The 20,198-nt window shown below is 45.2% G+C and overlaps 2 protein-coding genes across 5 annotated transcripts in view; one reads left to right on the top strand and one right to left on the bottom strand.

Annotated features, from left to right (window-relative positions):
• Positions 1 to 1,504, bottom strand: part of RADIL (Rap associating with DIL domain) — a 135,473-nt gene extending 133,969 nt beyond the window's left edge. Inside the window, 1 exon segment of the mRNA XM_088017077.1 lies at positions 1,258 to 1,504. Within this exon segment, the coding sequence (XP_087873203.1) occupies positions 1,258 to 1,504 (247 nt within the window).
• The window catches only part of WIPI2 (WD repeat domain, phosphoinositide interacting 2), a 35,858-nt gene continuing 16,995 nt past the window's right edge, over positions 1,336 to 20,198 (top strand). For 2 of the 4 annotated variants that reach the window (XM_028088429.2, XM_028088428.2), the window contains exons 1-2: positions 1,336 to 1,576; positions 7,847 to 7,929. In XM_028088429.2, the coding sequence (XP_027944230.1) occupies positions 1,503 to 1,576; positions 7,847 to 7,929 (157 nt within the window). In that variant the 5' untranslated portion in view covers positions 1,336 to 1,502. Of the gene's footprint in view, positions 1,577 to 7,846; positions 7,930 to 13,942; positions 14,140 to 20,198 lie in introns of those variants that run through there. The other 2 variants (XM_028088431.2, XM_028088430.2) reach the window with 2 other exon arrangements.

Genomic DNA, 20,198 nt, shown 5'->3' with positions numbered 1-20,198 from the left:
GTTAAGCGACTGCCTTCGGCTCAGGTCATAATCCTGGAGTCCCGGGATCGAGTCCCACATCGGGCTCCCTGTTGAGCAGGGAGTCTGCTTCTCCCTCTGACCCTCCCTCCTCTCATGTGCTCGCTCTCTCTCTCTCATTCTCGCTCTCTCAAATAAATAAAATCTTTAAAGAAAAAAAAAGTACTTGTTTAAATGCCAAAGTCATGACCCCAAAGTCATGAAGGCATTCTCTCATGTTTTCTTCTAGAAGGCTTATTGTTTTACCATTCACATTTATGTCTACAGTCCATCTCAAACTAGTTTTTGAGTTTGGTGTGAGGCAGCAGAGTCTGAGCACCTTTAATAGAAAAGACCCTTCTTTCCTCAACGATTTTCAATGCACTTTTGACTCTGTGGCTAGAATGAACTTCCCTGCCCACAAATTTGATTGTGCCATTATCCTGCCTAAGTATTTGCAATGGCAGACCATTGTTTTTAGGATAATGTTCAGTCTCTTGCTTAATGTAGCTTAACAACATCCAGCTTGATTTAGCCACCTCGGATTTCACAAGTCAAATCTGTCTCGCGTTCACCGTCCCACTCAGAGCTCAGACACACTGAGCAGAGCATTCCCGGGACACGCTCTCATCTGTGGACCTTTGCAATACAGAATGCTTCCATCTCCTTGGGGTGGTTACCTACTATTCAAATTTCAGGCCTCCCCTCCTCCAGGAAGCCTTCTCTGACTGCACAGTCCCTGTCCCTTAAGTTTAGTTTGAGTGACCTCATTATGTGCTCTCTTGTACCCCGACTGGTAATTGTGTTTAAGTATCTCCCCCACTGTAACTTCTCTAAGGGAAAGGAGGCCCAATTAATTCACAAGGAAGGTACTTCCTAAATATTATTGAACGTATGAATAAATGTAAGGTGGACTCCTCCGCGTGGGCCTTGGGGAAAGAAAGGGGTTTCAGTTCTCAGATCCAACACTCGGCTAATAGGTTAGTATTTCTGAGCCTCAGTTTTCAAATCTCTAAAATGGAATGCAATATTCTCTAAGTAGGGATGCTGTACATAAATCTTTAGCGCAACGACTGGCACACGGCGGGCCCTTTCAATATTGATAAAATGATGGAGGGTACCGAGCGCCTGCTCTTTTCCATGCGCATGCGCCGCCCTCGGTCCGTCAGCAAGCCCCGCCCGGCGCGCCCCCGCGCGTCCCCACGCGTGCGCGTGTTCGACCAGAACCCCAGGCCCGGGCCAGAGGTGAAGGGGCGGGACCTCCGCAATACGCCTGCGCCGTGGGGGAGGCTGCGCCCCGAGGAGGCGGGGCCACGCAGGCGCGCAGGGTGCCCCGGCTCCGGAGCATAAACAAGAGCGGGCACGGGATGAGGCGGCGGTTGATCCCCGGGCAGCCAGCTGCGGCCAGAGAGGCGGCGAGCGGGGCCCGGCGCCGACCCTGAGCGTACCCGACACGCCCTCCCGCGCGCGAGCCCCCGGCCGGGCCCGCCCGCCGCGCGCCCACCATGAACCTGGCGAGTCAGAGCGGCGAGGCCGGCGCCGGCCAGCTGCTCTTCGCCAACTTCAACCAGGACAACACGTAAGGCCGGGCGGGGATCGGGGGTCCGGGGCCGAGGGCCGAGGCTTGGGGCTGGGGCGGGCGGGAGCCTGAGACCGGGGCTGGGGCGGGCGGGAGCCCGAGGCCGGGGCCGGGGCCGGGCCCGAGGTTGGGCCTGGAGCTTCGGGGTGGAGGCCGGGGCGGGCCCGGAGCTTGGAGGGAGGGGCGCTCTGCTCTAGGACCCTCCGGGCGCGGAGCTGGAGCTGCGATCTCTGGGAGGGGAAAGTGATGGAGATAGGGAGGCGTTTCACCCACCCGCCGAAAGGTTGCTTTACCTTTTGGGGCCTCCCTTCTCACGAAGTTGGGGCAGAACTTTGTGCCTTGACCTGTTGTCTCAGCCGCTTCTGGAGCGGCGAGAGTGCGTTTCTTCCTTGTATGCCACCTCCCCTTCTTGGTCCTCCCTCTTCCTCCATCCTTTCCCCTCTTCGGGCCCTTCTAGTCTCCTCATCATCTAGGGCCTCTTTCCCTTCTTCCCTTTCCTTTTCTTCTTGTCTCGCTGTTGTTTTTTTAGGTAGCTTTGATGTTCTGCCCGAGCAAGAAACAGATTTAGCAATAATCCTGGCCCCTGATCTGGGGAGAAACTGAGCCAAGGGGGACCTGAGGAGTCTGGAGCCATCCTTAGGGAAAGAGAGGCCACTGATGCCGACGCATGGATTTGGAACGCTGTTGGTCCAAACCCATGTGGGTTTGAAGCTGATTCTTCAGAGGCTGTCTGGGTGACCTGTGAGGATAGTTAATAGATGAAGTTTCTGGAGAAGGAAGGAAGGAGTTCTGGAACTGGAAGGGAGGAGAGCCATCTTGGGAAGTGAGTAAGAGGAAGTGATGTAAGTGAGGAGGAATGGGTCATTGGCTTCATAGTAAGTAGTTGGTTGAGTTGTTACTGGCTGAATGGAATCAGCAAAGTAGAAAAAACTTTTTTTTTTTTTTTTTTTAGTGAAAAGTTAAATTGTGGAACAGCAAGCAGCAGGTGCTCAGCAGGGCCTATGCAGAATGGTGAGGTTAGTGCAGGTGGTCCGGCAGGGGGACCGCACAGAGGCTGGGAGGTAAGCCCGTTTCCTGCTCCCAACAGCACATGAGGAACCTGGAGTTCGCAAAGGTCCAGAGCTGCACCTGGATCTTCCAGGTGGCCAATAGTGGAGTGGGGGCGGGACTGACTTCTCTTCCAGTGATTTTCCCACCCTGCCCCACTGTCTTTTCTACCTAAAAGGTAGGATTTTGAGGACTAGTGAATTTAGAAATCATACTATAGCAGTCTTTAAAACATACATAAGCATACTGTGTGACCCAAAACCAGTACAACAGAAACATCTTGGACAACCTGTTGCACGTGGTTGTAATTGGGATAGACTATATTATATTCATCCAAGAAACGAATAGAGCATATCAGACCATCTGTGATTTGGTTTTTAAGCCCTTAGTATTTTGAGATCAGTGAGAAATGGTAGCTTTGTGGTTATTTTTATGTCTTGTATAAATTAGAGAATTTTCAGAACATTTTCTACCTTTTTTTCCCCCAGTTTCTAACTACCCAGTATTTATATTGAAAGGAAATGAAATATGACCATGTGTTCTCTTTTGCGGTTATTTCAAATGGGCTACCAAATCCCGTATATAATAGAATATATCAGTCTGGCTTGAAATTAGACCTTTTCACACTTGGAAATCATGTGCTTCCCCACCCCTCAGTGGGTCCTGAAGTTCAAGAGATTTCTGTGTCATAATTTGGACCGGCCAGAGACCTTGATATAGTATGAACATAAATTGTTAAGAAAGAGTAAGATAGGTTTATACTGGAAGTTTATCAATTGAAATGACTGTAATTTGTCTTAAAGAAATACATGAGCTCCTGAGGAAAGGCTGCACAATTTACCCCTTTGCCTCCCTTACCAGTCTCCAGAAACTGTCCTTATAGAGGAACACAGTTTTTCACAAGACAAAGGTTATTGGTCTGGGATCCAAACTCACTGTCTTGAGTGAGAAAATCTGGAAGCCATTTCGCTTCCTAGAATACGTGTATGTTACACGGGAATGCTGAACAAAGAATATGCCTTGGCATAGCAAGCTCATCTGTCCTGCCTCTCTGCCCCGGCAGTGTGGTGTCAAATATTGTCCTCATTTTTCTAGGATTCTTTCCCTGGAAGCATGACTAAGTTTTGTTTTCTACTGTTTGTTTGATTTCTTTCTTTCTTTTCTTTTCTTTTCTTTTCTTTTCTTTTTTTTTTTTTAAGCAAGAGCAGTGAAAGAGGCACCAGGAACAGCTGATCTCAGTCACCTACTGACTGGCTAGTTCCAATCCTGGTTTCTGAAAGTAACAGTTTGGAAGGTTTCTTTTGGAGGAATTTTTGGCTTTTGAAATTGAAGTTGACAAACTAGTAAGTGGCAGAGTATCACTTAAATGAAAATGTCAAGGACTGAAGTCCTCCACCGGATGCCGCTCAGATTGTGAGAAGCCTGTGATTTGGCAATGTCTGTTTTAAAATACATCTCCAAAAGGGGTAGATGAAAGAGAGGGACTTGATTTTCCAAGTCTTCCATTTGTAGCATTGATGTTGTTAGTGTCCAGAAAAGTTACGGAGATGCTTGTTTAACAGAGATTCTTCTAGGTTACAGATATTATTTTGGGAAAGTCACTTCTCTCCACCTTCTCGTCATCAGTAAATTGAGAGGCTTGATTGTGGATGGGTTTTAAGGATCCTTCAACCTTAAAGTTTTAGGTCATTCTGCCTGCTGGGTAGAGGGCGTGTTGGAGGCAGGCAAGACAGTCACCCAGGAGGATATTGTCCAACAGCAGTGGCCTGTGGAGAGCAGACTGGTCAGCCATCAGGACTTGATGTGACCCATGGGCCGGGGGTGATGTGGGGAAGTTAAGGTTACTCCCAAATCTCTAGTTTGGGTTCAGAGTGAACAATGATTCCATTATGGGGAAAAGATTAGAGAAGGATTCAGTTTGGGGGCAAAGAATGAAATCTGCTTTGGCTCCTGTGGAGTTTTCGAGGCTGTACGTGGAGACCCGGGGTTGGAAATGCTGTGAGCCAAGGGAAAGGGCTTGCTGGGGCCGTGAGCTTACTAGCTAGTGCCCCGCGGTCTGCCAGGTCTCGGCAGTTCCCACTGTTTCCTTTGTATGGGTGTGGATCGATGCCACTTAACCCTCTAATCAAGTAAGAAGATAATGGAAAGGGAAAGCCTTTTGGGACTAATTATTGATAAGAAGGCAAAGAAAAAGGAGTTAAGAAAAAGATCTGATTTCACATTTGAGGGGGTTTTTTTGTTGTTGTGTTAGTGGGAATCCCTGTCTTTTAGATATCGAACACTCAAGTTTAATTCCGCCGACGGGCTTGAAGTCAAAGACGGTGGGTCAGACACAGGTGATTGTTTGTTTTTAATTTTTTTTAAAGATTTTATTTATTCATGAGAGACAGAGGGAGAGAGAGAGAGAGGCAGAGGGAGAAGCAGGCTCCCAAGGAGCAGGGAGCCCGATGCGGGACTCGATCCCAGGACCCTGGGATCATGCCCTGAGCCGAAGGCAGACGTTTAACCTTCTGAGCCACCCAGGCGCCCGACACAGGTGTTTGTTTTAGCCCCTCCCAAAGCCCTCCTGTCAACCGATGAAATACCGGAAGATACTGTAAAAGGTTGAAACCCATTGGATAGGGAGAATAAGGAAGGAATCACTGGCAGCAACATTTTGGAAGCTAGCAAGGAGTACAAGAAGGTGGATCCCGAGTTGCTAGTGGAGAAAGCAGAGAGCCAACCTAGTTTAAACTGCAGAATCCCCAGAAGGCTCAGGACTGGCAGTCGAATAAAGGGGGACGGGGTGAAAATAAAGAGGATTGGCCCAAAGCACGTTCCAGAAGCACTCCCTCTCCCATCCTGGCCAAGGACTTGGACCTTGTCTCCAGGGTCTATAACAGGGTCTCTGGATTTTGACGGCAGGCGCAACGGAAGGCCGCGGTATGGTAGGGAAGTAGGCTTAAGTAAATCTGTCCTTTTTTCTATTATAGTGAGCTGGGTTTTCCCTTTGTCAGTAAAAGATCTCACTGTGTTACCTTAAAAAAAACACAAACATTTATTGGGGAATAACATTATTTAATAAGGGAATCTCAAACTTATCTGTTACTCTGCCTCTCCCATTAATATGTCTGCCATTGTATGGTTAGGCAAATCATGAGAGATTATCAAAAGCAGGATCAGTCCTCAAAGAGGGATGTATGAACCTGATTGCTGATGTTACCACCCTTTAAAAACACCTACTTTTATTGATAAAGTATATATTCATATTATACCATAATACCTGTCAAAATAATTGAAATATTTTTGCTTATATTTCTTGCTGATTGAGGTTTTATAAGGTTTTATAAACCGTGCAATTAAAATTCTAGCTAAGGTGATTAATATCCTAAACCAGTTTTGGAATATCTGTAAGAACATCAGAGTTCTGATGTTTGATCACCAAAGCGCAGTTTTGACAGATTCTCCTGTTAGGAGCACAGCATCAAAATCCAGGTTCTCATTAACTAGTTAAAGCTCATTAACTTTGCCCATGGAAGAAGCCCTCTCTAAGTTTGTTTTTTATATAAGGCCAATACGTTTGGTAATTTGGTTCCTAAGTCAACAAGAAGTTTACAATGGGAGAGGGGCTGTTAATGATGGGGGGAGGGTCACAAGGAAGTGACACCTGTCAGCAAAACAAAAGGTGGAAAATATACTTAGAAACTCAGCACTACAGTCTGGCCATCTGAGGTCAGTACACAAAACCCTCAACTCCTTGTTAGCGTCTGAGAGGGTCACTGTATTGTAATAGTAGGGTAAGTTTAATGATGGGAGTCCAGGAAAATGTTAAGAATTTCCCGTCCCCTTGTGATAGAAACACAGGAGAGCATATAACACAAGAATGACTTTTTCATTTTCTAATCAGAAATGGCAGGGGGGAAACGTCTTGGTGCTTAAAATAGCAAATAGCAACCATTAGTTATCTGGAAAACGTTTTCCCGAACACCAACTTCCCAAAAGTTGTAGATTGCTGAGATTTTGTCTTATTTTTAGCTTTCCTGGATATTCTTCTATTTTTATTGGCTCCTTTATTGCTTTTCAAAATATTTGCAGATAACAGTACCTAATTACTTCATTGATATAATTTATTCAGTATAGTGAAGTATTTTTGCCCCCAAAACCGGGCTGGTAGAAAGAGTTTTGTTTCTGTTTATACATCTAAGATGAACCAATTACAGCTTAAAAATTTAATAGTGCTTAGAGCAGCTCCGTTCTCAGAATATATTTCTCCTGCATATGGGCGAAAGAGAGGTTGGAAAGCTCAAGTTTTAATAGATGTGATGACCATTAGAGGGGCCCTCGTTTTTATCCTGGTGTGCAGATGCTCCCGGTCTGGTCCTCTGGTTTGTCTTCTGCCTCCGCTCGTTTCCGTGCCCTGCCAGACAGTGGCTTCACAGCAGTCCCAGTAGCTGCTTCCTCGCATGTCCCACGCTTCCTGCTTTATTGGCTCATCTTCTGTTTCTCAAAGCTTTGCTTTCTTCTGTTTTTTCCTGTGGTCAGTCCCGTTCCAGAGAGTAGTAACCATCTGATGAGGAGCACTTCATTCATGTCCCACGGCCCCTGTGCTCAGGGCCTGGAGAGCCCGCAAGGTCCCTACAGGCCTCTTAGCAAGCACCGCGGTGCTGTGTTGGGTGTGAGTGGCTTCACCTTTTCTTTGTAGGTCAGCTGTGTACAGATTCTAAGATCGCTTTTTGCTCCATTTTATACCACCCCACTGCCCGGCCAGAGTATAACATAGGTGACTGAGCCGCATTGCTGTGGCCTCGCCAAAAGGCAGAAGGGTGTCATCGTCCACTAGGCTGCAAATGTCTGTGTTTAAAGTTTGGAGTGCCGGCTTATTTAGCTTTTGGACTCGCACATAGATCAGATCACCTGAGAAACGCCACTTTGTTCTGAGGGGGTCGTTAACTTAGGGCCGATTACTTCCGTTTATTTGTCAAAGTTATCTTTAAGGTTTTGTAGGTTTTAAATAAGAATATTGTCTGTATTTTATTGGCCTTCACCCTTTCCTGGCTGAGAGGTGGGGCATCTTGCTCTGCCACTTTCCCCTTTTCTGCTTAGCCACCACTCACCTGCTACAAACTATGTGAAATTATTTGTGCTAATTTTTGGTAGAGATGATGGTTGGTAACATGGAGCTAGTCTGTGCATTATCACTGTCTACACGTATCAGCTCTTATTTCTGATTTGGCTCTTTTGCAGGTCCCTAGCTGTTGGTAGTAAGTCCGGTTATAAATTTTTCTCCCTTTCTTCTGTGGATAAGCTGGAACAGATCTATGAATGCAGTAAGTGTTTGCTTTATTTTTCCCCCTTCTTAAAAAAAAAAATAGACAAATTATACTTGAATTGGAATGCATTCTCAAATTCTAACACTGTGATTGAAGCCCCGATACCCCTTGACCAGTATTCTTCTTTCCCCCTTGATCCTCACAGATGGTACGTGTTCTCCAGGGTCTGTGCATGTGCGTACTTACACGTGTACATGTAGAAACACTTGTTTTATGGGTGATTTTTTCCAACACATGATACCGTGCTGTATGTATTAATTCTGTCATTTCTCCCCACTTTAAATGCCATTATCTAAACCGTTTAGGTTTCTGTTACAAAGGGCTCCCAGAAAATTGAAAACCTCACAGCCCCCGTAGGAATGATTTGTTTTCTTCTGTTGTCATTTTATGGCAGTCGGGTCGCCCACACGTCAAGAGGCGATACGGAATTGTGGAAGGGCCGTGTGAGCTTTGACTTCTTGCTCAGTCACTTACTTGTGACTTTAGATAGATTGCTTCATCCTGAACCTGAGTTTCTTTGGTTTTCTTTTGTGTGTGTCTGTGTACGGTAGTGCTTGCTGATTACATGGTAGGTATAGACCCCTCCTCCCCAGAATGAATATGCTAGAAAGCTTGGGGCTCTTCCTACATACATAACTTGTTTCCTATGCACTTACGTAGTTACACACATGTAACAGACGTGCACATAAAAATATACTTTTGTTTTTGTGTGTGGTTTCATTTTATAGAAGTGAGCTTGTTACACGCTTTGTTCTTTTTTTTTGTTTTTAAAAACATGATCTCTTTTAAATTGAGGTGATTGTGGATTACGTGCAGATGTTGGAAATAATACAGATCCCTTATGCCCTTCTCCCAGTTTCCCCCAGGGGTAACATTTTGCAAAAGCACAGGATAGTGTCACAGCCCAGAGGGTGACATTGATGGGACCCATTGCTCCCATTCAGGTTGCCCCAGTTTCACTTGTACGCACGTGTGTTTTTGTAAGTTCTGTACAGTCCTAACGCCCTTGCAGGTTCCTGTTTCCACCACAAGCAAGACGCCGGACAGTCCCGACACGGTGGGGTCCCTCCTGCTGTCCTTTTATAACCACACCTGTCTCCCTCCCACCGCCCCCCACCCTCATCCCTGCTAACGACGAATCTGTCCTGTTTCTTAAATTTTGTCATTTCAAAAACGCTATGTGAGTGGAAGATTATAACCTTTTGGGATTGGCTTTTTTTTACTCAGCATGATTCTCTGCAAATTCATCGGAGCTGGTGTGTGCGTGTTGGTAGTTCCTTTTTATGACTGAGAAGTATTCCGTGGGTGTAGATGGACCACAGTTTACCAGTCCCCTGTTGAAGGGCATCTGGGCCGATTCCACCCAAATGCAGCTGCTGTGAACAGAGCTTTGGGTGGACGTAAGTTTTTATCTCTCTGGGATAAATAAGAGGACAGTTGCTGGGTCATACGGTACTCCCAGTTTTCTCTCTTTCTTTTTAAAGAAGCTGCCTAAGTACTTTCCAGGTGGCTGTACCATTTTACATTCCCACCAGGATTGTATGAGAGATCAAGTTTCCTGTCTGTCTTTGCTGGCATTTGGTGTTATAGCTGTTTTTCATTGGGTCGCCCTGATAGATCTGAGCAGTGAGGTCTCATTGTGGTTCTGATTTGCTTTTCCTTAACGGCTGATGATGTTGAGTATCTTTTCGTGTGCTCATTTGCCATGTGTATATTCTCTTTAGTGAAATGTCCACGTTTTTGCCCACATTCTCATGGGATTATTTGAGTTTTTTTGATGTTGAGTTTTGAGAGTTCTTTATATATCCTGGAATCTGGTCCTTTGTCAGACATGTGGTTTGTAAATATTTTCTCTGTATATAATAAGCAATCCTGAAACCTGCCCATGGCCTGACCTCAGTTAAGAATCCTTGTTAGAGAATTAGGAGTTCCGTATGTAGAGCGTACTTCTTGTAATTGGTCACACTGGAGTATGCATTCAGGGAGAGATTGAATACTTAGCATTTCAGCTATGTGAGCATGCGGTTGTGGGCAATCGGGTTTCCTCCTTATTAACAATATCAGTATCTCCTTTCTGAGCGAGTGTTCCAGTGTTGCCAACTTTCCTTTCTTGATGGTTTGGTGTTTCATTTTGGAATCCTACTCTACCTACCAATATCTCGGAAGAAGCGGAAGATTGGGCGAATAGAAGCGAACAAGCTTCTCATTTCATTCTTGGTTCCATTCACTGCGTGAACACGTCTCGAGGACCTGCTGTGTGCCGGCCCTGTTCTGTGTGTGGAGATGCGGTGGCGGCCACGTTCCTGGCCCCGTGACACTCACGTGTAAATGGAGGGAGACAACAGAATACATGTGTCTGTGTCCAGTGTTAGGCTGGGGACATGACGACAAGCACAGACACAAATACCACCTCCCACCCCTGCATCCCCACCCCTGTTAGCCTAAGATGAAGACGTCAGGGAAAATGTCATTTCTTCTGCCCGTGACTCGAAATTGTGGAGTTCTTGGGAGGTCAGAGGCTTTCTAGGCTCCCTCCCAGGCCTCGGCCTCCTCTCTTCAGCAGGCCTCCAGGTGACCCCTCACCTCCATCAGTGGAGGGCCTGATTTCCCCCACAAGTCTGTTGTTTGTTGCTGCCCCAAAGGCTAGCACCCAGGCCCTTCCTAGGGAGCTCATCAGTGTCTCTGACTCATACTTCCTATGGGTTGCCTTAGAGCTTACTCCTTTTTTGTCCTCAGACTTGGCCTGCTGATGCTTACTAAATCTTCTTTTCAAAAAGCCTCTTTTCTAGTATGTAGCCGGAAGATGTGATCTGGGTGATAAAACGGCTGTGAACTCGTGTGCTTGCTTATCTCAGGTGGCTGTCAGTATTTTGAAAAATCTCCAAACTGGTCACTCCCATGGACCCACATAGGATTGCTCCCTGTAGGGGATTTATTCAAAGAAGGGTAGCCTGATTTCTGGATTCCATCAAGCTTTTATGAATGACTAAAATGTTTACTAATTCTACATCCCAATGAGCCCCTGAATTGTGCCATGAAAGTGTGGCTGTTATAACCAGGGTCACCTGCTTTGAAATCTGCAGAATTACCCCCCCCAACCCCCATTTGGAGACCCAGTGCTGAGAAGGGGTGTAAGAATACCAAAGCCAGGTCTTTACTCTTCCTCAGATGGAATCAGTTCAGTGACCAATCTGTTCCCTTGAACTTTATTTTTGGTGCCTCGTTTTTTTTAAAGGTTTTTGATGGAACAAAATGTGATGTCTTGATAATATTGTGAAAAGTATGGGTATTTAATAACCAACATGGTAAGGTGGAAAGGTTTGTTTGTTCTTCTTAGTGAACTTTGACCCTTAGAAATAGATGATGAAAACAGCAAAGAACTTTTTGAGGGTTAATACTTTAAACTGGAAGCGATGAAATTCTTTTGCTCCGGAACATTGTCCAGTTCTCCTCTCTCTCACACACTTTTATTGAGTAGATCAAAGAATGTCCATTCGGAAACACGTCAGCTACCGAATCAAGATGGTTTTCTGGAATTTTTCTACAAATAGAAGCAAAGAATACATCGGATGCCTCGCGATTTAGCGCAGGCTCCTAATCTCAGCTGCGTGTCACAATCTCAGACTTTCGCTCTCGGTCACTGTTGCTGTTACGGAAAGAATGAGCCAGAACTGGTCTTGGGAAGAACAAGATGAACAACTGCTTGTTCTTCTATTGGTTATTTAAACAAAAAAAACCCTTCGCCCAGAAATAGTGGGAGATTTTTTTCCCATCTATATTGTAATCTCTCAAGTTGCAGGAACTCCCATGTATGCTTTGCCTTCGTTTGTGTGTGCGCCCTTTTGTCCTGTCACGCTCTCTGTCCTGTGTGTGTGGAGATACATAATGTGCAAACATGTGGTCTCCCTTCCCTGAAATGTTATTGCAATGAAATCCTACCCCTTGGGCGCCTGGGTGGCTCAGTTGGTTAAGCGACTGCCTTCGGCTCAGGTCATGATCCTGGAGTCCTGGGATCGAGTCCCGCATCGGGCTCCCTGCTCGGCGGGGAGTCTGCTTCTCCCTCTCACCCTCCCCCCTCTCATGCTCTCTCTCTCTCTATCTCATTCTCTCTCTCAAATAAATAAATAAAATCTTAAAAAAAAAAAAAAGAAATCCTACCCCTTAGACAAAATAAAGGGTGTAGAGATGTTATTTGTAAAATATCCCATAAGTTGGGAGGAAAAGTTGGCTTTTTCACATTCTACATTGTGTATGTTTGCATTTCTAAGTTTCTGAGCTAGGAAAACATAGCTCAGGAAGCATTCAGTTCCGAAATCGAGCAGAGCAGACTGTTCTTACCTGCGCAAAGGTGACCGGCGCCTGCTTTGTCAACAGCAGCGCCTCCACAGACCTAGAGCACCTTTCACCTGAAAACCCGCTGTCATTGACCGTGCAGGCCCATCATCTGCATCTGAAGGTCTGAGAAGTGGTGCTTTTGAGATTGTTGCGATTTGACAGACAACCCTGGTTGGACTCTTCATTTCCGTGAGCTACACGGTTGTGGACCTTGGGAGAAATCCAGTGGCCTTTCTCTGCCTGAATCTATTGTGATGAAGATCGGGCTCTTGCTTCTCTGTAGAGCTGCGGGGAACTGGCAGATGCACCTCGTTTGGACGTGTGTCCTGCCTCTTAATTCATGGTTTCTTCCCTCAGCACTCTAGAAGTTTTATCCTTGTCAGCTCTGAGCAGCACCTGCGGAAGCAAAACAGCGTTCTTTTTTAAATCAAGTAATTTGTTTCTTAAATGAAATTTTGGATAGGTAATCTCTGGGAAGAACATTTGTCGGAAACTGTGGCCGGGCCTCCTAGAATGGGCCTTGAAGGCCAAGCTTTGAGTGACACTTGAGGTCACTGAGGTTTATGTTCAGACTCTCTCAGGGGTGGGTCGAGTGAGTGTTTAGCGGGGCCCGAGTCTCCGTGACAGGCCACCTTGAATAATCACAGACGTTTAGCCTTCTTTCTTCTGCTTTCATTGGGTGGCGGGGCCCTTGGGTTACCGGCCTGATGCCTCGTGCACCATAGTTTCGTGGGAGGGCCACGCTGGGTGTGCCTGGGTATAGTGGGAGGTGACCGCGCATGTTTACGTGTTTAAGGGTGCTCTTGGGAGTGAGGTGTCATGTAAGAATGTTAAAGAGCTCCTTGAAATCCTGCAGTAGAAAATTAACAGGCCTAAACCACCGATAAAGCAAAGATAGGTCGCATTATGAAGGTGTGCTCCTGAAAAGGTAGAGGCACTTGGTGCAGGACAGAAAGGCGCTCTGCAGCCGATCCTTGTGTGTTGTTAACCACTTCCCAAGTGGTGACAGAAACAGGTTAGCTGCAGGGTCACCCAATTCATGTGCCCTTTACATGAGAGCCTTGGCCTTTTCCTGGTTCCTGGCTCCTTTGGAAGTCTGATGAGACCTGTAGTGGTTTCAGAGACCCCGAAGCCTGTGGGAGGGTTCTAGGCCTCAGGGCATCGGAGTCTCCAAGAAGACCCCCCCCCAGTCTGCCCCTGCCAGGAGGCTCCGCCCGACAACTCACGTCCACCCGCTGCCCCTGCTGCCCTGCCCTTCTTACCTCATATCGTAACCCATTGGCCAGAATTCCAGTTCTGCCATAGTCTGTGCAGTTTAACAGCTTTTTCGAGATGTAATTTATGTGCTGTAAAAATCACTGGTTTAAAGTGTACAAGTCGGCGGGTTTTAGTATATTTCCTAAGTTGTACAACATACCATAATCTAATTTGAAGACCTGTTTATCCCCAAAGGAAACCCTGAGTCCCTCAGTAGCCACTGGCCACCTCCCTTGCAGCCCCTATCTGCTTTCTGCCCCTGCACGTCGGCCGCTCTGGACAGCTCAGATAAATGGAATCAGATGTGACTGGCTTCTTTACTTCAAGTGTTTTCAAGGTTCATCCACGTGGGAGCGTGTCTCAGCACTTCATTTCTTTTATTGCTCAGTAATATCCCCTCCCTCGGACACACCACGTTTTGTTGAGGGACACTCGGGTGGTTTCTACTTTGGGGCTCTTGTAAATGGTGCTGCTGTGAGCATTTGTGTGGATGTGTGTTTTCATGTCTCTTGAGGAGAGAGACGCCTGTCGGAGTGGAATTGCTGGGCGAGATCTTTCTTTGGCCCGACCGTATAGACTTCTGGAGCTGGGAAGATGGAATCAACAGGAAAATGTGTAAGTGGATAGATATTTGCCAAGTTGCCCTTAAAAAGGTTATTAACAGGGTCTGAGTGCCCATATTCTCATTTACTACAGCACTAGGCATTAGCAAACATTTAATATTATGAGTTTAAGATAAAAAGTACATTCATTTGCCTTTACATTTCTTAAATCATACCTGAAATGGAACTCTTTTTTTCATGTGGTCATTTGCTTTTTTTTTTTAACTGCTTGTTTCTTTCTTGTTTTTTAACTGCTCCTTCGCCTGCTTTTCTATTGGACTATTTGATAATTAAATAAATAATAAGTTTGATGTAAAGCAAATTAGCCATTTGTTGTGAGTTGCACATATTTCTCCTGGATTGTTTGCTTTTTGACCTTGTTTATGGTCTTTTTGCCGGGTTGAAGTCTTGAGTTTTTGTCTATTCAGATGTATTTGTCTGCTCTCCGAAGGCTTCCACGCAAATAAATAAATAAAATCTTAAAAAAAAAAAAAAGATAATAATGAGCCTCTTTTCGAAACTTCAAAAAAGAAAAACATAGTTGAAGCTAAATGGCAGAAAGATAAATTTGTTCAAAGTGATGGGTATAGTAGGTTCATTATACTGTTCTCTTTTATGAGTATTTGCAGTTAAAAATGGCCCTATGGCCTCCCACATCCCCCCATTTAAAAAAATTCTAAAATCACATCCGCATTTTTTTCTCTTATTAAAATTTCAAAAAATTTTTCAAATTTGTAGTTGGTAGAAAAAAATAAGCCAACACCCCAACCCACTAGTTGTTCACTCTCTCTACACTTGGATTTAAGCATATGAATAACACATCCTGTCTGCTTCCCACCATTTTGTTCATGGACATTTTCAAACACAGAAAAGTTGAAAGCACTTTACAGTGCACCCATATGTCCACCTTAGAGTCTGCTGTTAACACTTTACTATAGTCATTCTGTCACACATCCGTCCGTGCATCGGTCCATCTTTTGTGTGCATGTCCCGGGGCATTGCAGATCAGCACATACTTCCTTAAATACTTCACCATAAATGTTACTAACGAGAGTTCTCTGTTGGTTTTTAATTTTGAGGTGATATTTACACACAATGGAATGTATAAATCTTGAGTAAACAGTCTGTGTTTTGACAAATCCTACATCTCCTATCAGGCTTTACCATCACCCCAGAAAGTTCCCTCCTATTCCCACCCCCGCCATCAATTCCAGCTCCCTCTTCCCTTTCACCTTCTCCGAGGCAAGGAGTGTCCTGGGTATTTCCTGCTATAGATTAGTTTTGCCTGTAACAGAACATCATGTAAATGCAGCAGGTACTCTTCTGGTAAGATTTCTTTCACTCAGCCTAATGTTTCTGAGGTTTATCCACGTTCTTGCGTGTCTCAGTTGCCCACTATATAAATACATGAGTTTGTCCATCCTTCTATTGATGAACATCTGCACTTTTTCCATTTTTAGCTATCATGAATATAGTTGTTATGAACATTCTTGTACAAATCTTTTTGTGAATGTCTTTTCCTTTATCTTAAGTAAATACCTAGGCGTGCAAAGTGTGTTCTGTTTTATGAGAAACTTCTGGATTCTCCTCTAAGAGGCTGTCCCATTTTGTGTTCCCACCGGTGCTGTATGAGAGCCTGGCCCTGCATCCTCATCAGTGTTTGGTGTTACTAATCTTTTTAATTTTAGCCATTTTGATGGTTTTTTTAGTGATAACTCGTTGTGGGTTTTTTAAGATTTTATTTATTTGTTTAGAGATAGTGGGGGGGGCAGAGGGAGAGGACGCGAAAGAACCTCAGGACTCCCGCTGAGCACGAGTCGGACTGGGGGCTCGATCCCCTGCCCCTGAGATAGTGACCTAGCCAAAATCAAGAGTCAGTCAGATGCTTAACCAGCTGAGCCACTAAGGTGCCCCTGGTAGTTCTGTTATTTCTTGAGGAACCTCCCTGTTTTCCATAGTGGCTGCGCTGATTTACATTCCCACCAGCCGGTGTACAAAGGTTCCCTTTTTTCCACACCCTTGCCAACACTTGTCAGATTGTGATGATTAGTAATGTTGAGCGTCTTTTCATGTTCCTGTTGGCCACCTGGAGGCCTTTGGAAAAATGTCTCTCCTAGTCCCTGCCCATTTTTTAATTGGGGTATTTATTTGGTTTTTTGGTGTTGAGTTGTATAAGTTTTTTTTTAAATATATTTTGCATATTAACCTGTTATCTAATATTGTATGATCTGCAAATATCTTCTCCCATTTGGTAGGCAGCCTTTTCATTTTGTTGATGGTTTCCTTTGCTGTGCAAAAGCATTTTAGTTTCGTATAATTCTGTTTGTTTGTTTTGACTTTTGTTTCCCTTGCCTGAGGAGACTGGTCCAGAAAAATGTTGCTAAAACCAATGTCAAAGAGCTATTGCCTATGGTGTCTTCTGGGAGTTTCATGGCTTCAGGTCTCACATTCAGGTCTTTAGTCCATTTTTAATTTTTTTGTGTATGGTGTTAGAAAGTGGTCCAGTTTTCCCAGCACCATGTTTTGAAGAGACTGTCTTTTCCCTGTTGTATATTCTTGCCTCCTTTGACATAGATCGGTTGACCATGTACGTGTGAGGTTTTTCCTGGGCGCTCTATTCTGTTGGTCTCTGTGTCTGTTTTGTGCCAGTACCATACTGTTTTGGTTCCTATAGTTTCATAGTGTAGTTTGAAATCAGAGAGCAGAATTCCAGCCTAATTGTTCTTTCTGAAGATTGCTTTGGCTATTTGGAATCTTTTGTGGTTCCATACAAATTTTAGGATTCTTTCTTCTAATTCTATGAAAAATGCCTTTGGTATTTTGATAGGGATTGTGTTGAATCTCTAGATTGCGTTGGGTAGTATGAGCATTTTAACAATATTAATTCTTCCAGTCTGAGAACGTGGAATATCTTTCCATTTATTTGTGTCTTTTCCAGTTTCTGTCATTGTGTCTTATAATTTTCAGAGTACACATCTTTCACCACCTTGGTTAAATTTATTCCTAGGTATTTTGATATTCTCTTAAGGCAGTTGTGTTTGTTTTAAAGATTTATTTATTTATTTATTTGAAAGAGCGAGAATGAGAGAGAAAGAGAGAGCACATGAGAGGGGGGAGGGTCAGAGGGAGAAGCAGACTCCCTGCCGAGCAGGGAGCCCGACGCGGGACTCGATCCCGGGACTCCAGGATCATGACCTGAGCCGAAGGCAGTTGCTCAACCAACCGAGCCACCCAGGCGCCCCTCTCTTAATGCAGTTGTAAATGGGATTGTTTTCTTAATTTTTTTCTGATAGCTCATTATTAGTGTGTAAAACCACAACTGATTTCTATGTTAATTTTGTCATTTGTGATTACTGAATTCATTTACAAGTTCTGATAGTTTTTTGGTGGAGTCTCTAGGGTTTTACGTATTCTAGTATCATGTGATCAGTAAGTGGTGATAGTTTTACTTCTTCCTTTCCAATGTGCATGTGCCCCCTCCCCCTGCTTTAAGGCCTTCTAGAAGACACTTGGTCACATGCAGACGCATGAGGACCATTTTCCTTAGAATCCCATGACTAGCATTGCTCTGCACGAGGTTGATTGAGCTCTTTCCAGATCCCAGGGAGATTACATCAGTCAGTCTACTGGAAAACCGGGGCAGGTTTTTCTCTCCACACTAGGGAAAAAACTGCCACTCGTGTGGCAGGATGGACAGTGATTTGTATCTATCTTTTTATCTACCTACCTACCTTTTTTTTTTTTTTCCCTGAAGGATGGTTGACACCCAGCGTTCCGTTAGTTTCAGGTGTACAGCATAGTGATCCCACAACTCCTCACGGCACGCTGTGCTCACCCCAAGTGCAGCCACCGTCTATTGCCGTCCAGTGCGATTGCACCACCACCCACTATCCCCTGCGCTGTGCTTTCCACGCCCGCGACTTACTCCATAACGAGAGCGTCCCTCCTACTCCCCTCCACCCGTTCTTGCCCATCCTTCCAGCCCCCTTCCCTCTGTCAGCCACCACTTTGTTCTCTGTATTTATGAGTCTGTTTCTGGGGGGGTTTTTTTGGTTTTAGGTTCCACATGTAAGGGAAACCATATGGTATTCGTCTCCCGTGGAATACCTTCTAGGTGCATCCCTGTTGCAGATAGCAAGATCTCACTCTTCTTCCACGGCTGAATATTATTCCCATGTATGTGTGTACCACGTCTTTATCCATTCACTCGTCAGTGGACACTTGGGTTGCTTCCAGATCTTGGCTGTTGTAAATAATGCTGCAGTAAATGTAGGGATGCATACATCTTTTCGAAGTAGTGTTTCATTTTCTTTGGGTAAATACCCAGCGGTAGAATTCCTGGATCGTATGGTATTTCCATTTTTAATTTTTTGAGGAGCCTCCGTACTGTTTTCTACAGTGGCTGCACCAATTTACATTCCCACCAGCGGTGCGCCAAGGGCTCCCTTTTCCCCAGGTCCTCGCCAACATTTGTTATTTCTTTTTGAGGCTAGCCGTTCCGACTCCTGGGAGGCAGTATCTCATTGTGGTTTTAATTCGCATTTCCCTAATGATTCGTGACGTTGAGCGTCTTTTCATGTGTCTGTTGGCCATCTGCATGTCTTCTTTGAGAATATGTTTATTCAGGCCCTTTACCCAGTTTTAAATCAGATTATTTGGTTGAGCCAAATAAGTGTTTTTATATATTTTGGATACTAACCCGTTATCAGATACAGCATTCGCACACACCTTCTCCTGCTCCGTAGGTTGTCTTTCTATTTTGTTGGTGTCCTTCACTGTTAAGCAGCTTTTTATCTCGGTGCCGTCCCTTCCCTGAGGAGACACGTGTAGGAAAATGTTGCCAAGGTTGAGGTCAAAGAGGTTTTCTCTGAGGAGTTTTATGGTTTCAGCCTTCGATCCATTTGGGATCTATTTTGTGTGTGGTGTGAGAAAGTGGCCCGGTCTCATTCTCCTGCATGTGGCTATCCAAGTCTCCCAGCACCATTTGTTGAAGAGATTCTTTTCCCCATTGGATATTCTTGTCTCCTTTTTCTTTTTCTTTCTTCAAAGAATGGATTCGTACTCCTCTGTCAGACTATTTGGCTGTGACCAGCACTTCCAGCACTGTGGTGGATAAAAGCATCTTGTTCCTGATCTTAGAGGAGAAAGCTTTCAGTTTTTGACCATCGAGGGTGATGTTAACTGTGGGGTTGTTGTATATGACCTGTATTATGTTGCGGTCCACCTTCCAGTTTCTGCATAGTTCGTTCTTTCATAAACTCTCCTATCTTTACCGCGTAATCAGTCGCTCCATTAACATGTATGTGAAAACAGACAGCCGCCTTAACCATACAGACGAGACGGATGAGCAAGCCAAGGGCTGCCGGCCCTCCCTGCGCTGCTTCACCTCTTCGTGACACGGCTTCTGCCGGTTGCCAGAGTTGTTCTCCACTTTCTCCCCGTCTTTCACAGTTGCTTCTGCCTCCACCTCTCCATCGAGATTTGTCAAGGTCGCCCGCTAACATCCGTGTCTGTAGCTCCGGTGACTGCGCCACGCCGCAGCCGCTCTGGGCACAAGTTGCCCTTTCTTTACCACACCGTCTTCCGTCGGCTTCGGGGTCACAGGGGCCTGGCTTTCCTCTCTCACTCAGTCTCCGTTGCTGGCTTTCCTCCTCCTCTGCCTGACCTTGAGCTGTTTCGGTGCCGCCCAGGGCCCTGGGCCCGGTTCTCTCCCTGGCCTCAGTGCCATGCTCTTGTTCACCACTCCCTCCTTGCACCTGGAGCTGGTGGGCAGCGCCTGATTGTCTGTGTCCAGTGGCTGAAGGAAATAAGGTTGTGTCCGACAGAGGAGTACGAATCCATTCTTTGAAGAAAAAGACAGTCAGTTCTCATTGTTTCTGGTAGTCCCATTCTGTCAAGTTGCCGTGGACTCTGAACTGGCGAATACTGAAGAGTTGCTCCCAGGGTTAGGTTCCTGTGAGCCTTTCCATCAAGTGATGAATACGTGAGCTTGTTTTATGTGTTTCTATTTAAAGGCGTCTTATTTGAATACATATTGTTGATTTATTAACAATGAACTCATGGCAGCAACGC

Source organism: Eumetopias jubatus, unplaced genomic scaffold (genome assembly GCF_037043125.1).
Source record: "Eumetopias jubatus isolate StellerSeaLion01/CBP00866 unplaced genomic scaffold, mEumJub1_p1.0 scaffold_12, whole genome shotgun sequence".
In the NCBI taxonomy this organism is placed as follows: domain Eukaryota; kingdom Metazoa; phylum Chordata; class Mammalia; order Carnivora; family Otariidae; genus Eumetopias; species Eumetopias jubatus.
This window is presented reverse-complemented; position numbering and strand designations above follow the sequence as displayed.